The sequence below is a fragment of the Microcaecilia unicolor genome, chromosome 2 (genome assembly GCF_901765095.1).
Source record: "Microcaecilia unicolor chromosome 2, aMicUni1.1, whole genome shotgun sequence".
In the NCBI taxonomy this organism is placed as follows: domain Eukaryota; kingdom Metazoa; phylum Chordata; class Amphibia; order Gymnophiona; family Siphonopidae; genus Microcaecilia; species Microcaecilia unicolor.
Window position 1 is genome coordinate 78,495,945 of NC_044032.1, and position 14,850 is coordinate 78,510,794.

Consider the following 14,850-nt stretch of genomic DNA (forward strand, 5'->3'; position numbering starts at 1 on the left):
AAGAGACTGGAGATCCTGAATATGTATACACTAGAGGAGAGGAGGGGCAAGAGTCATCTGATACAGATTTTTAAATTCTTGAAAGGTATTATAGAACAAGTCTTTTTCAAATGAAGAGAAGCTCCAGACCAAGAGGATATGATATGAAGTTGCAAGAAGGCAGAATCAAAATGAACCTCAGGAAATACATCTTCATAGAAAGAGTGGTGGATGCCTAGAATGCCCTTCCAAAGGAGGTAGTAGAAGCAGAAATGGTGCTGGAATTCAAAAAAGAGTGGATCCCAATCCTGCTTAATTTCGAAGGAGAAGGGCGGCCATCTTCCGACACAAATCGGGAGATGGCCGGCCTTCTCCTAAGGCTGGCCAAATCGGTATAATCGAAAGCCGATTTTTTTAGCCAGCTTCAACTGCTTTCCATCGCAGGGCCAGCCAAAGTTCAAGGGGGTGTGTCGGCAGTATACCGAAGGCGGGACGGGGGTGTACTTAAGAGATAGCCAGCCTTGGCTGATAATGGAAAAAGGAAGGCCGGCCCTGACGAGCATTTGGTCTTTACTTGGTCCCTTTTTGTTCATGACTAAGCCTCGAAAAGGTGCCCGAACTGACCAGATGACCACCGGAGGGAATCAGGGATGACCTCCCCTTACTCCCCCAGTAGTCACCAACCCCCTCCCATCCAAAAAAAATTAAAAAACATTTTTTTGCTAGCCTCAAAGTCATACCCAACTCCATCACAGCAATATGCAGGTCCCTGGAGCAGTTTTTAGTGCACTTCAGGCAGGCGGACCCAGGCCAATCCCCCCCCCTCCCACCTGTTACACTTGTGGTGGTAAATGTGAGCCCTCCAAACCCACCCGAAACCTACTGTACCCACATGTAGGTGCCTCCCGTTATCCTTTATGGGCTATGGTAGTGTTGTACAGTTGTGGGTAGTGGGTTTTGGGGGGCTCAGCATCCAAGTTAAGGGAACTATGCACCTGGGATCAATTTGTGAAATCCACTGCAGTGCCCCTTAGGGTGCCCTGGCATGTGAGGGGGACCAGTGCACTACAAATACTGGCTCCTCCCATGACCAAATGGCTTGGATTTGGCCGGGTTTGAGATGGCCGCCATTAGTTTCCATTATTGGCGAAAACCAATGGCGGCCATCTCTAACTCCGGCGATCTCTAAGGGCGGCTCAAATGTTGAGATTTGGCCGACCCTGACCGTATTATCGAAACAAAATTTGGACGGCCATCTTGTTTTGATAATACAGTCGGGTACGCCGCTTAACGGGGCCGTCATTAGAGATGGACGCCCTTATAGATGGGCGCCCCTGTTTGATTATGCCCCTCCATGGGGCAAGAGGATGGAATCCAAGAATGGAACATCTTAACAGTTGTGAAATGATTGTTTTATTTATCCTACAAAACCATGGGGATAGTAACCTGCATTGGGTAACAAGTACAACCTCCAAAAACAAGAACAAATGCATGGGGAAAGCAACCTGCACTGTACAACAGGTAATGCTCTGGCAACCCTACTGGGCACACTAAATAAACATTAAATGGGATAAATACAATTCAAACCAAAAATTGCTTAAGCGCACCCATCAACATGGTTGGCAAAATGAGTGAATCAATACAATCAATTTCATAATTATAGTTAAAAAATGTTCTTCAAATATTGAGCTCATACTTATTTCTACCAAATTAGGAAACACTTATCTTTAAATTAGCTGTCTTTAAAATATCATGGATTGGGCACACTGGACGCCCGTCTTCCGACACAAATCGGGAGATTGGCGTCCTTCTCCCGAGGTCGCCCAAATCGACATAACTGAAAGCCGATTTTTTGCGTCCTCAACTGCTTTCTGTCGCGAGGATGACCAAAGTTCACGGCGGCATGTCGGCAGTGTACCGAATGCGGGACAGGGGCATGGTTAAAAGGTGGGCGTCCTCGGCCGATAATGGGAAAAAAAAGGGCATCCCTCACGAGCATTTGGCCGATTTTACTTGGTCCCTTTTTTTTTCACGACCAAGCCTCAAAAAGGAGCCCAAACTGACCAGATGACCACTGGAGGGAATCGGGGATGACCTCCCCTTACTCCCCCAGTGGTCACCAACCCCCTCCCACCCCTACCCCCCAAAAAATTAAAAAACATTTTTTCCAGCCTCTATGCCAGCCTCAAATGTCATACCCAGCTCCATCACAGCAGTATGCAGGTCCCTGGAGCAGTTTTTAGTGAATGAAAACGACCGTATTATCGAAATGAAAGATGGATGTCCATCTTGTTTCGATAATACGAGTTTCCCCACCCCTTCACCAGAACGTCCTTAGAGATGGACGTCCTTAGAGATAGTCGTCCCCATTTGATTATGCCCCTCCATGTAAACATCAAATGGGAATAGGTACAATTCAAACCAAAAATTGCTTAAGCGCACCAACCATCATGGATTGAAAAAAATGAGTGAATCAATACAATCAATTTCATAATTATAGTTACAAATTTTTTTCTTTAAATATTGAGCTCATACTTATTTCTACCAAATTAAGGAAACACTTATCTTTAAATTAGCTGTTTTTAACTATTGTGGATTGTGTCATTTGTCCCAAATTATTTCTAATAAATTAAGGAAACACATCTTTGAATTAGCTGTCTTTAAAATACCATGGGACAAGGGACAAAGAATATTTTAATATATTTAATATTTTAAAGACAGCTATCTCAAAGATAAGTGTTTCATAATTTGGTAGAATAAGTTTGAACTCATTTAAAGAAACTTTTTAATTATTATTATTAAATTAAGCATAACACAAAAAATGTGGAGGCTTTTCTAGACCTATTTTATTTGTTTGGCTTTTGCTCACACCTTTTTCAGTAGTAGCTCAAGGTGAGTTACATTCAGGTACACTGGATATTTCTCTGTCCCAGGAGGGCTCACAATCTAAGTCTGTACCTGAGTTCATAGGCGGTCGGTGGCCCAACTGTTTGGGGAGGCTAAAGGAGGTGGGGATAGGGGTGGGGCCAGGGGTGGAGCTTACATCCATAATTGTCTGACAACACACAGAAAAAAAAGTAAAAATAAAATAGTCACAATTAATACCTTTTATTAAATGTAGATATTAAATATGTATCATATGTCAAAGAATAAAGTGGTTGCTCAAAGCATATACTAACCACAGTCGCTCAACTGCAAAACACTATGCACAAATTTGTGCAAAAACACACTCAGAACCTTACTGTATCATAAATATTACACTGGGCAGACCCTAATACACCTATATACCACCCATACGGAAAATGTAGACCGTCCACAATATGAAACAAGGGATCATAATATCACAAATTCTCATGTAGAGCCACAAAACACCCTTTTAGGGTGGATAGTGTTCACAATGAGCTCCTTTTATTAACAACCATATGTAGATCCTTCAAGAGGTAGTGTGTCATGATTTAGGCTCTACACCCTTTCTGATGTTTTGGTGCCACCTCAGCAAGGCCAACACACAATCTCTTCACTGTAAAACACTATACACAAACTTGTGCAAAAACACACTCATAACTGTACCAGACCATAACAGCACTAATTCCAATGACAGGACAAGCTACAACCTTATGCGTGGAAAGGCAGCACTGTAATTACACCGGGTTCTAAAACACCAGTACACAACCTAGTGAAAAAAAACAAAACAAAAAGGGCTGCAAATACTACACACTAGCAGAATACTGCACCTTGATCACACATGAAAAACACATGACACAACAGATATGAAGGCAAAATAGTGAACTGGAAAGTTACCTCAAGAAGTCAGACTCAGCATGCAGCAATACTAGAAAAATTGAAACTTACATGCAAAATATCAGATGCATATTTCCAAAAGCTGACATATTCCAATTAATAAATTCTGAATAAAATACTTTTTTCTACCTTTGTTGTCTGATCATTTAGTTTTCCTATTCGCTTTGGTCCCAGTGTCTTCTGTTTTATGCAGTGTCTTCTTTCCATTTGATATTTTTTCTCTCACCATGTCCACCATCCTCCTGTGTCCTTGTGCATCCTGTCTATCATCTGTAGCCCTGTCCCTATTCTTTCTCCAGTTTCAGCATCTGCCCTCAAAGTGTTCTGATCCAGCTCTTAAATTCAGCAATTTTCCCTCCATCCATATCCAGCATTTCTCCTTAACCCCCTCCCCTCCATCCATGTGCATCTACTTCCTCTGTCTTCCCTCCATCCATGTCCAGCATTTCTCCTCTCTCCTTTCCACTCCATCCCTGTGCATCTCCTTCCTTTGTCTTTCCTTCCCTACATCCTTGTCCAACATTGCTCCTCTCTTCCCTGCCCTCCACTCCATCCATGTCCAACATTTCTCCTCTCTTCCCTCCATCCATGTCCAGCAACTCTCCATTCACCCCTGCCCTCTCCTCCATCCACTCATATCCAGCAAATTTCCTCTCTCTCCCCTGTCCCCATTCATCCATCCATGTCCAGCAATTCTCCTCTCTCCCTTCCCTCCCCTCCATCCATCCATGTCCAACAACTCTCCATTCTCCCCTGTCCTCTCCTCCATCATCCATATCCAGCAATTCTCCTCTCTCCCCTGCCCTGCCCTCCCCTCCATCCATCTATCCATATCCAGCAACTCTTCATTCTCCCCTGCCCTCTCCTCCATCCACCCATATCCAGCAAATTTCCTCTCTCCCCTGCCCCATTCATCCACCCATGTCTAGCAATTCTCCTCTCTCCCCTGCCCTCCCCTCTTCTCCTGTCCAGCAATCTCTTCTCTCCCCTTCCCTCCCCTCCTCTCCATGTCCAGCGATCTCTTCTCTCCCCATGCCCTCCTCTCCCACCTGTGTCCAGCGATTCTCCCTGCCCTCCTTCAGCTCCCTGACAGTCCTCATCTCCGATCCTTCCTGCTCCCCCCACGCGTTTAACCCTTTTATTTTCAGTGTCAGCGACAGCAGTGAAGAAGAAAGCACTGCGAGCTCGCCTCCAGTTTCTCTCTTTCCTCACACAGTGTCCTGCCCTAGCAGAAACAAGAAATACATCATTGCAGAAGGTGGGACACTGTGTGAGGGAAGGGAGAAGCTGGAGGCGAGCCCGTAGTGCTGTCTTCTTCACTGCTGTCGAAGCCACTGAAAATAAAAGGGTTAAACATGCGGGGGGGGGGGGCAAGAAGGAACGGAGTGCCGGTTGACGAAGTGAGAAGCCGGCGCCATGAGTGTGGGGGTGGGGGGTGGAAGTCGGCATGGAGAGGAAGACACAATTTTGTTTTTCAAGGAGGAGGCAGCCAGGGGACGGTCACGGTTGGGCTGGGGAGGCTTAGCCTCCCCAAGCCTCTTATATGGGGCGCCTATGCCTGAGGCAATGGAGGGTTTGGATGAATAATAAAGGAGTCATGGTGTAGCCACCATATAATTGGCTAAAAATTGCAGCCCTAGATTGTGAGCATGTGTCTACTAAAGTCTTTTCCTCCAATATTAACTACAGGATTCTATGGATTCACTCATTTGTTTTCAAAGTAGGTTGGTTGGTTGGAACCCTACTGGGCAAGTAAGATGGACCACATCGGTCTTCATGTGCTGTCATCTAGTAAGTTACAATGCCAGCATCAGTGCTTAACTTAATTCAGTTACATGTGTTTAAATTAACATGCAGAAAAATATTTATTTATAAATCATCTACCCCACCCCCAATGATGTAAGGGCCTGGTGGTCCAGTGGATCCCATATGCCCACCCCCCCCCCAAAGACATGAGGTCCTTATGGTCCAGTAGACCTCAGGCCCCCCCCCCACCCCCTAAAAACACTCTGGTGGTCCAGTGAGACCTCTGGCCTCCCTTATATGGTAGTTAGGCCCCACTGAATGCATCCCAGGATGCACCAGACTGGGCACCGCCATCTTGAGGACTGCCAAACAGGAGGAGGAAAGGAGTCTTAGTCCTTTCTTCTTCTTCAACATATGAAGCGGTTGGATTGGGAGGGGCCACCACTAGACCACTGGGGCTTGTCAATGGGGGGGGGGGGGTAGTCAGGGGTCCCACTGGACCACCAGGGTTTTATTTATTTTCAAGGAGGTGGGGGGTCTAGGATCCACTGGACCACTGAGGCCTTATGTATTTGGGGGGAGGGGGGTATGGGATCCACCAGACCACCAGATCCTTATGTGTTTCGAGGGGAGGGGGAACTTGGGTCCACCAGAGTACCAGGGCTAGTTACAGCCATTATCTTGGGTATGCACTGAAAAGTTGTGCTTAACACACAACTTCTGAGTGCATGCATCCAGCACCATCCTGCTCCTACCTCCTGAACAACTCCCTGATGCTCAACGCTATAAGCACACCAAAATTGTATCTCATTAGCATTGAATATTAGGGAGTTGCTCTGGGGCGCTGTTCCGGTGGTATTTCTCCATCGTTGTTTAGTATAGCTGCAGTTTTGAGCATCAGAGCCTCATAGCACAAGGTGTCACCCACAAAACAGGCCCTCAGGCCCCAGAGCCCACACAGAATGCACATCCATTTTGAAGTCCAAAGTGATGTATGCTGCTCAGTCAAACATCCAGCTGGGACCATGAAACCACCATCCAGACAGGTTGGTCCCCTCCTCGGGTCACCTTGGTATTCCAAAATACATGCACGTGAGTCATGGGGTGATGTTCTGGCACTAGCAGCAGTGAGGACCCCACATAATTGCCATGACTCATGGAGGTCATACAATGAGGGACCCCCTTTATGGTTTTCTTGGAATAATGCAGGAGTAGTTTGTTGGCCAGCAGTGCCTCAAGCTGATGGGAGAAGGCAATGGCACAGGGGAGCATGGCCTGGACTGGCATTGCTGCTAAAACCTGCCCAGCATTGGAGGGTTAAGTGGCTTGCCCAAGGCTACAAGCAGCTGCTGTGGGACTTGAATTTGGGGCTCCTGGTTCCCAAGCCTGCTGTTATTATATCTGTTAGGTTACTTTTTTGCTCCATCCACTGCATGTAGGTACCATGTATTAGAATAGTACATAGTTTGAATATTGACATTTACGCACACATATGCCAAAATTCTGGTCATTTACTTTTTTACTTGCATTCTTGGTGCCTAAATGTTAGCGCCTTCCTTATAGACTTGCCCAATTTTGATGAGCAACTTGAGTATAGAGAACAAAGTTTTACATGCTCAAGTAGGTGCTTATATAATAACTACATAAATACATAACTCAAAAAAATTAATCCTGTTTCCTCCTCTGTTTACTTCTATTTTTACGTTGTTAAATGGGAGGAAAAGACTTCAGACACCCTGCTCCTCTAGCAACTGTGCGTAGAACGAAGGGTTTTGTTCAGAAATCATTGGTCCAAAAACTTCCAGTTTGTTTTTATAAATAAATGAGCAAGTACAGGCAAAAATATTCAAAATTGTATCAAAGCCCCTTATCTTATGCAGAGAAAACCCAATGGGGCTGCCATTTCACTATGACTTTGGCAGGGAATTATCATTTCACTGTCGCTTAAATCTTTCATCAGCATCCAGCCTTATCAATGAAGCGGGTGCCCTTTATTTATACAACTACTAATTTTCAAGCTTCAGTCACACTGTGAGTATCCTTTTCTAGTTACAGTTATGTGAATATTTGGTCTGTACTTGCACATTTGTTTATAAAAACAAGCTGGAGGTTTTTGGACCAATGATTTCTGAACAAAGCCCTTTGATCTAAGCACAATTGCTAAGGAGCAGGGTGTCTAAGGTCTTTTCCTCTCATTTAATAATGTAAAAATAGAATATAAAAACATAAACATTGCCATACTGGGACAGACCGAAGGTCCATCAAGCCCAATATCCTCTTTCCAACAGTGGCCAATCCAGGTCACAAGTACCTGGCAAGATCCCAAAATGAGTAAAACAGATTATGTGCTGTGTATCCTAGAAATAAGTAATGGATTTTCCCAAGTCTATCTTAATAATGGCTTATGGACTTTTCCTTTATGAAGCCACTCAAACCTTTTTTAAACCCCACTAAGCTAACTGCTTTTATTACATTCTCTGGCAATGAATTCCAGAGTTTAATTACACGTTGAGTGAAGAAATATTTTCTCTGATTTGTTTTAAATTTATTATTTAGTAGCTTCATTGGGTTTCCCCTAATTCTTGTATTTTTGGAATGAGTAAACAAGTGATTCACATCTATTCCTTCCACTCCATTCAGTATTTTATAGACCTCTGTCATATGTCCCCTCAGCAGTCTCTTCTCTAAGCTGAAGAGCCCTAGTTTAGCCTTTCCTCATAGGGAAGTCGTCCTATCTCCTTTATCATCTGCATTGCCCTTCTGTGTATTTTTTCTAGTTCCGCTATATGAGAAACAGACTAATTCTCTTTACTGTGCTGAGTTTTGTATTTATGTAGTTCATAGGATATTTCAGCTTGGTTTATATCTCTATTCTTTTAGAGTGTTTTACACTTATATAGTAACCCCAGGATATATATGCATAAAATAAATGCTTAGAAAACACAGTACCTACTTTTTGCATTATGAGAGCAATTCTATAACTGGGCACATCCATTTGTAGGACAGGTGCCTAGTTTCTGATATAGAATACTAGCACAACACCAGTATCGATACACCTAACATCTAGGTGCCCGCATTTATGCCAGTCCAATAGCTGGCATAAGAGCATACTATAAGTCCTATAAACACATAACTTACAGTACTCTATAAGCTATGCACATAACAGTGGTGTAGCCATCGGTGGGACTGGGTGGGCAGGGACCCACGTCCACCCACTTTGGGCTCAGACCCGCCCACAGCAGCTCACCCTTGCTATGGGTGGTGGAGTGGTGGAGAGCCCCATGCTCAGCCAGCTGAAGACTCCTGGCATCTCTCCCCCCCCCCCCCCCCAGCACCCTTGCTGTGACTGGCAGGGATTCCCAAGCACGGCATCTCTCAGTCCTCTCCCCTGCCAACGGATACAGCATCTCTCCTTGTTTCTCAATATCCCCCCCCCCCCCCCCCCCCCCCCACTGTGTACCTTTTAAAACCAGAGCTGCCGAGAAACAAAGCCAGACCCGGGGCAAACAATCTTCAGGGCCCAGCTTCCACCCCCGCCGCTGCCTCTTCCCCCACAGCAGCGAACGAGAGAGAATGATCTGCCAGCCACGGGTCCTTCTTCCTGCCACATCAAGTAACTTTTTGTTTCCACATTGGCAGGATGGATCAAGAAGGAGGACTCGTGGCCGGCAGAACAGTCTCTTTTGATTGCCGGTGCAGGGTCGTCCTTGGATGCCGGGCTTGGGGAATCTTGCCCCCCTCTCTTGGCAACCCTTTTAAATATTATTCTTCACTTCCAGTGGTCGCCAGCAGCGAGCAGTGATTCATATGTGCTTCTCACACCAGCACCAGAGACTTCTGTCTGACACAACTTCCTGTTTCCACATAGGCGGGATCATATCAGTGAGAGCAGTGTACGTGAATCATTGATTGCTGCCAACTATCTCTGCAAGTGTAGAAAAATTGTAAAGGGTACACTGGGGAGGGAAGAAGGGGCTAGAAGGGAGAAATGCTGGTTCACAGGTGAGGTGAGAAGTGGAAAAGAGAGGAAGAGACTAGTGGGTGGGGGAGAGGGTGGGGACAGAGAGAAAATTAATACCTACCAAAAATGGCCATCTGGCTATGGCCACTGTCATAAGTGGGAGCTTCATGTATGTTCTGCCTATGCTACTGTGCAGGCGACAGCTCTTCTTCCTAAACCTCACTCTTTAATAAAATAAATGGAAGCAAGACCCTCCCTTCGCTGATCAGGTAACCAGGATACCTATTGTCAGTAACAGTTTTATACTGTGGCCGTCTGACTAATAAAATCAAAATAATTAAACAATTCTCTATCCTACAGGCTTACTCTCTCTAATTAAACTTTTATTTTACCTAACTTCCCTATTAAATGTGCTTGGCAGTCTTTAATCACTCATACCTCTCATTCAAATCCCATACTCTTAGTTATACTTTTAACATTCCATTCTATAACCCCTATACCTATCTCTATTAACTTAACCTTTAAAACCAATTGTCCCACCCAGATTCTAATATTAATCCAAATCCTGCACTATACCCCAACTTCCCATACACTCCATTCACTTTTCCAAACCCCCCTTAAACTACCCCAAATTCCAATAAAAATGAATATCAACTCTACCAAACAGCCTAAACCCTAACCAATATCCTATATTCCGATACTTCCCCAAGATTTCCTCAAACCTCTACCCTTTTTACTCTGAAACCACTATCACACACTCCCAACGCACACCGCACCTCCTCTCACCTTGACTTCCAAACACATTCTGACCACCGTTGCCAAGGAGACCAGCGCTGGCTTGCTATTCCGAAGCCAGCTCAGCCAATCACTATCCCTTTTAAAAATTCTAAACTGGCCAAGCTGACCTGCGGAATGTTGACCAGCGCTGCTCCAGCTCCATTATAAACAGAAAAATCCCATAGATTTCAATGGAAAAATGTTTCCAAAAATCCTAGCCACCCTACATTTCACCCAAACCACTTAACATTTGGCCCAAAAATTAAATCCCCCATTCTCTATCCATCCTTGTTTTTCAATTTTAAAAATCCCAATTTCCAATGTCAGCCCTCAAATAAACTATTCTAAACCTCTCCAAAATCCCTAAATCCGACCAAAAACCATCCCATAAATTTCCAACTCCCCTTCCGGACCTACCCTATCGAATTTAAAAAATTAACCCCTAAAAAACAGACCCCTCCCAAAAGACCCCCTTAAAATATTAAAATTCAAAATGTAACCCACTGGAAAAATCATAAAAAATTCCCCGAACCCAAAACTGAAAACCAAATTTAAATTAAACAAATCCCTGATTTTTAAAAAATAAAAAACTGAATTTACACATTTTAAAAATACATAAATTAAAATTCCGGGTCAAAAGACCCCTTACCTGAACCAGGATTTTCTGTGCACACGACGCCTGCCACTGGTTCCGGTCCTCGACGTCCTGGGGCCGAAACGGAGTTAAAAATAAAAAAACTCCGAAACCGGGCCCAAAATTTAGGCCCCGGCTTCGGCCTAAACGCGAAGACGCGCGATCCCGATATGTGCATGAGGCGTGCCACCTCATGCACACTCGCGCCGACGTCTTCTTCTTGCCGGCCATCTTCTTTTAAAAAAAACAACTCTGGTGCTTCCCCGCCTCACTGCAGTGCTCCTTACTGCCACCACGACGCTGTCCTCCGCCGCACCGGCTCACCTCACCCAACCCGAAGCACTCCTCTCGCTCCGGTTCACCTCTTCAGGTCCGGGGTCGTCCCTAGTCGTCCCCGGACCACGGAAAACTTCAGCGCCACCGACCCACCAGCACGACCCCCAAAGCCCCAACGATGCCAGCAATTTAAAAAAATGCAACGCTGCCCCATGCAGCATCTCCCTTACCACGCTCCTTTCCCCCTGGCCCACACTGACCCCAAATCACCCCAGCAGACACCTCATCACCCTAGCCACCCCAGAAAACCCATCCAATGGCCCCGAAGCTAGCACTGCGCCCCAAGATGATTCCCCAGGTAAGTATTTAAAATTTATTTTTTTCCCTTTAACCTGTAACCCCCTGTTACACTACACTTCTATGTATTCCCCCCTTGCAAATATGCATTACGTAAGTTAAGTGGGCATTTGAAAAATAGTACTTAGGCCAGTGGTTCCCAAACCTGGTCCTGGAGGTGCCCCAGTCAGTCAGGTTTTCAGAATATCCACAACAAATATTCATGAGAGAGATTTGCATGCACTGCCTCCACTGCATGCAGATCTCTCTCATGAATATTCATTGTGGATATCCTGAAAACCTGATTGGCAGGGGTACCTCCAAGACCAGGTTTGGGGACCACTGACTTAGGCAGAATTTTTTCATTTACGTGTGTACATGTCCACCTACACATGTATCTGCCATTATTCTAAATATTTACACATGCAACATGTATAAATATGGGCACCCAGGCTATAGGATTGCCGTTTGTATGTGTTGGTAGTCCTGGGAGCAGAGAATGGGTAACATGGAGGTGGTATTGACACTTAAGCATGGATTTTATAAACTCCTCAAAAGTGCCAGTTCACACCAGTATATATATATATATATATATATATATATATATATATATATATATATATATATATATATATATATATGAATTTACACCTATCTTGGAAGAGGTGTAACTTCATGCAGAAGCTTTTAGGTACATTATTATTACTACTACTAATCATTTCTATAGAGCTATGTAGGAGTATTTCCCTGTGTGTCTCACCTTGCGGGCCTTGGCCTGTATAATCCCATGACAGCAAAATGGAGGCTGTAAACTCCGACCTGCATAGCAGTGATTTAGCTAATTCAGCTTTCTGGAAAATCACTAGCAAGTCATGTATCATCCAAGGACATGCTGTGGGCAAATCAGGCCCCCCCTTATCTACCCGAGAAGCTGAAGGCTCCAGCAAGGCGGGTGAGAAACAGAAACTGCATACCAAAATGTAACAACTAGAAGGTCAAGAACAACGAACGCTTCTTGCCATGCAGTGAGCCGAGGAAGATCCAGATTGGTCCCGGCTGGTCACCTGTACATCAGGGACTCAGGAGAGCGGGAACAAGGAGAAAAGAGTTAGTCAGAAACCTTGGAAGAAGGTGGAGGTGGAGGTGGAAAGAAGACCAGTGAGACCTAATAAGGTCCACCAACTGATGAACTGTGTAACTGGAGGAAAGTACCGTGTGGATCAGCTACCCGCAAGGAGTGACCTGTGCCCAGTGGCGTACCAAGGGGGGGGGGGGCGGTGGGGGCGGTCCGCCCCAGGTGTCAGTAGGTGGGGGGGTGCTCCATCGGCGCTGCAGACTGCAGGCAGCCCGCGTCTCCTGCCTCCATCCTGCTGTGCCTTTTAAAGAAAAATCTGAAAAGCGGCAGGGCAGGCATGCTTCGCGTCTGCCCTGCCTGCTTGTAAAAGAAAGTGTTGGCAAACCTCCTTGTTGACGTCACGACGTCGCGTCGGGTCTTCCCTCACTGGGTCCCGCCCTTGCGACGTTGACAAGGAAATTTGCCGCTTTCTTTTACAAGCAGGCAGGGCAGACACGAAGCATGCCTGCCATGCCGCTTTTCAGATTTTTCTTTAAGGCACAGCAGGAAGGAGGCAGGAGACGAGGGCTGTCGTCTCTCCACGAAGGTGGCAGGTGGGTCGAGTTGGGGGGGCTTAGATGGGAGAGGAGGATTGGGGAGGGGGTTTTCAAATGGGAGAAGGGGACTGGGGATGGGGTTTTCAAATGGGAGAAGGGGACTCGGGAGGGGGGCCTCAAATTGGAGAAGGGGACTGGGGTGGGGATGGGGGTCTCAGATGGGAGAAGAGGGGAGAAGGGTACTGGGGCATTTTTGTTTGTGTAAATGGAGGCTCGTAGTTTTAGGGTGCTAGGATATCAATTAAACATATTCTATATGCTGCGCTTAAATATAGGCACCCCTTATAGAATACACTTAGGCGGAAATGTTTTCCACGTGGATTTTCTAGGTGTCATCTATAGAAGCTGGTCCTTAGCGGCTAGCCCAGGCACTGGCTATGTTGCGTGACATAGCCGGTTAGTGTCAATATTCATCAGCTGACCGGCCAGATAGACCCATATAAATAGCAGGTATATCTTTGGCCGCTATAACTTAGCTTCTCGGCTTAACCGGCTATGTTCATAGCTGCCCCCCACCCCCCCAAAAAAAAATCAATGCTGGTCGCCGAATATACCATGGTGTTGAATTTCTGGGTTTGCCGCCAAGTGTGAGAGTTAGCCAGGCTGCCTTCCACAGTCTGAATATCAGCCCCATATAGGCTACAAATAAACACCAATCTGTCCAGTTAACCTAAGCCCTCTGTTATAAAATTACCCTCTGAACATGTGGCTCATACCACAGGTTATGTTTAAGGCACAGCCCTTGCCCATTCGCCACATTTTTCAATTAATACAGGAATCAGAGTGTGCTAAGTACCAACCATTATGTTAACAGAACACACTAATTCCAGCTTTAATGTCATAATGTACTTTTGTAAAAGGGGTCCTAAACATTTTCCTTGTTGAGATAAAATGACCTCTCAGTTTTTATTAAATACTAGCCTATATGTAGCTTTAAATTGCCTTTAATTATCATGAAATGATTACATAGTGGGATGGATTACATCTATACTGAATGCCAAGACTTCCAGCCATGTAACACCTTTCTTCTTCACCACTCCAGGGTTGGACAGCTCTAGGTTCACTCAAACGATGTTTTTGATCTGTAAAGTGCCATGTACTACTAAATCATATTTTTGAGCTGAACAGATTATCAAACTTTTTCACAGAAGAGGATTGTTTAACATTTTACCTTCAATTTCATCATAGAATCTTGGCTCATTTTGTCACCTCTGGCTTCAGAAACATCATCAATACCAATCAGTTTAGCCTTGTATCTGATGCCATCTCCTTTGAACCTCGCCAAAAGGAATTCATTAGTTTTTTCTGATCCTAAAAGATGTGGAGAGTGGGGGGAAAATGAAAAAAGGGATTCAGTTCGATTCACCTGAACGCTTTTCATCTTTCAACAGATAGCTATCACGAAGAAAGAGTTATTTATTAGATATTCATCCTAAACAAGAATTATATTTAAGGAAGATTGAAGGCATGACCAGGACCGCCGTTAGACTGGGCCGGGCCCGGGACAAGGCCGCCTCCGGGCCCCCCCCACCCGAGGTCACCAGGCCCCCCTCCACCTGGCCGGGCCCTCTCTCCACCCCAGGGCCCTGTGCACTAACCTTGCGCCTCCCTCACCTTCGCAGCAAGCAGCGGCAGACAGACCTCTCCTTCTTTCCGTGCCCCGCCCTCA

The 14,850-nt window shown here is 45.4% G+C and overlaps 1 protein-coding gene across 5 annotated transcripts in view; it reads right to left on the bottom strand.

Moving 5' to 3' along the window:
- Positions 1 to 14,850, bottom strand: part of DAB2 (DAB adaptor protein 2) — a 179,915-nt gene that overhangs the window by 93,151 nt on the left and 71,914 nt on the right. For all 5 annotated transcript variants that reach the window (XM_030193076.1, XM_030193073.1, XM_030193070.1 and 2 more), the window contains exon 3: positions 14,353 to 14,492. In XM_030193076.1, coding sequence (XP_030048936.1) covers positions 14,353 to 14,492 — 140 coding nt within the window. The remainder of the gene's footprint in view (positions 1 to 14,352; positions 14,493 to 14,850) is intronic.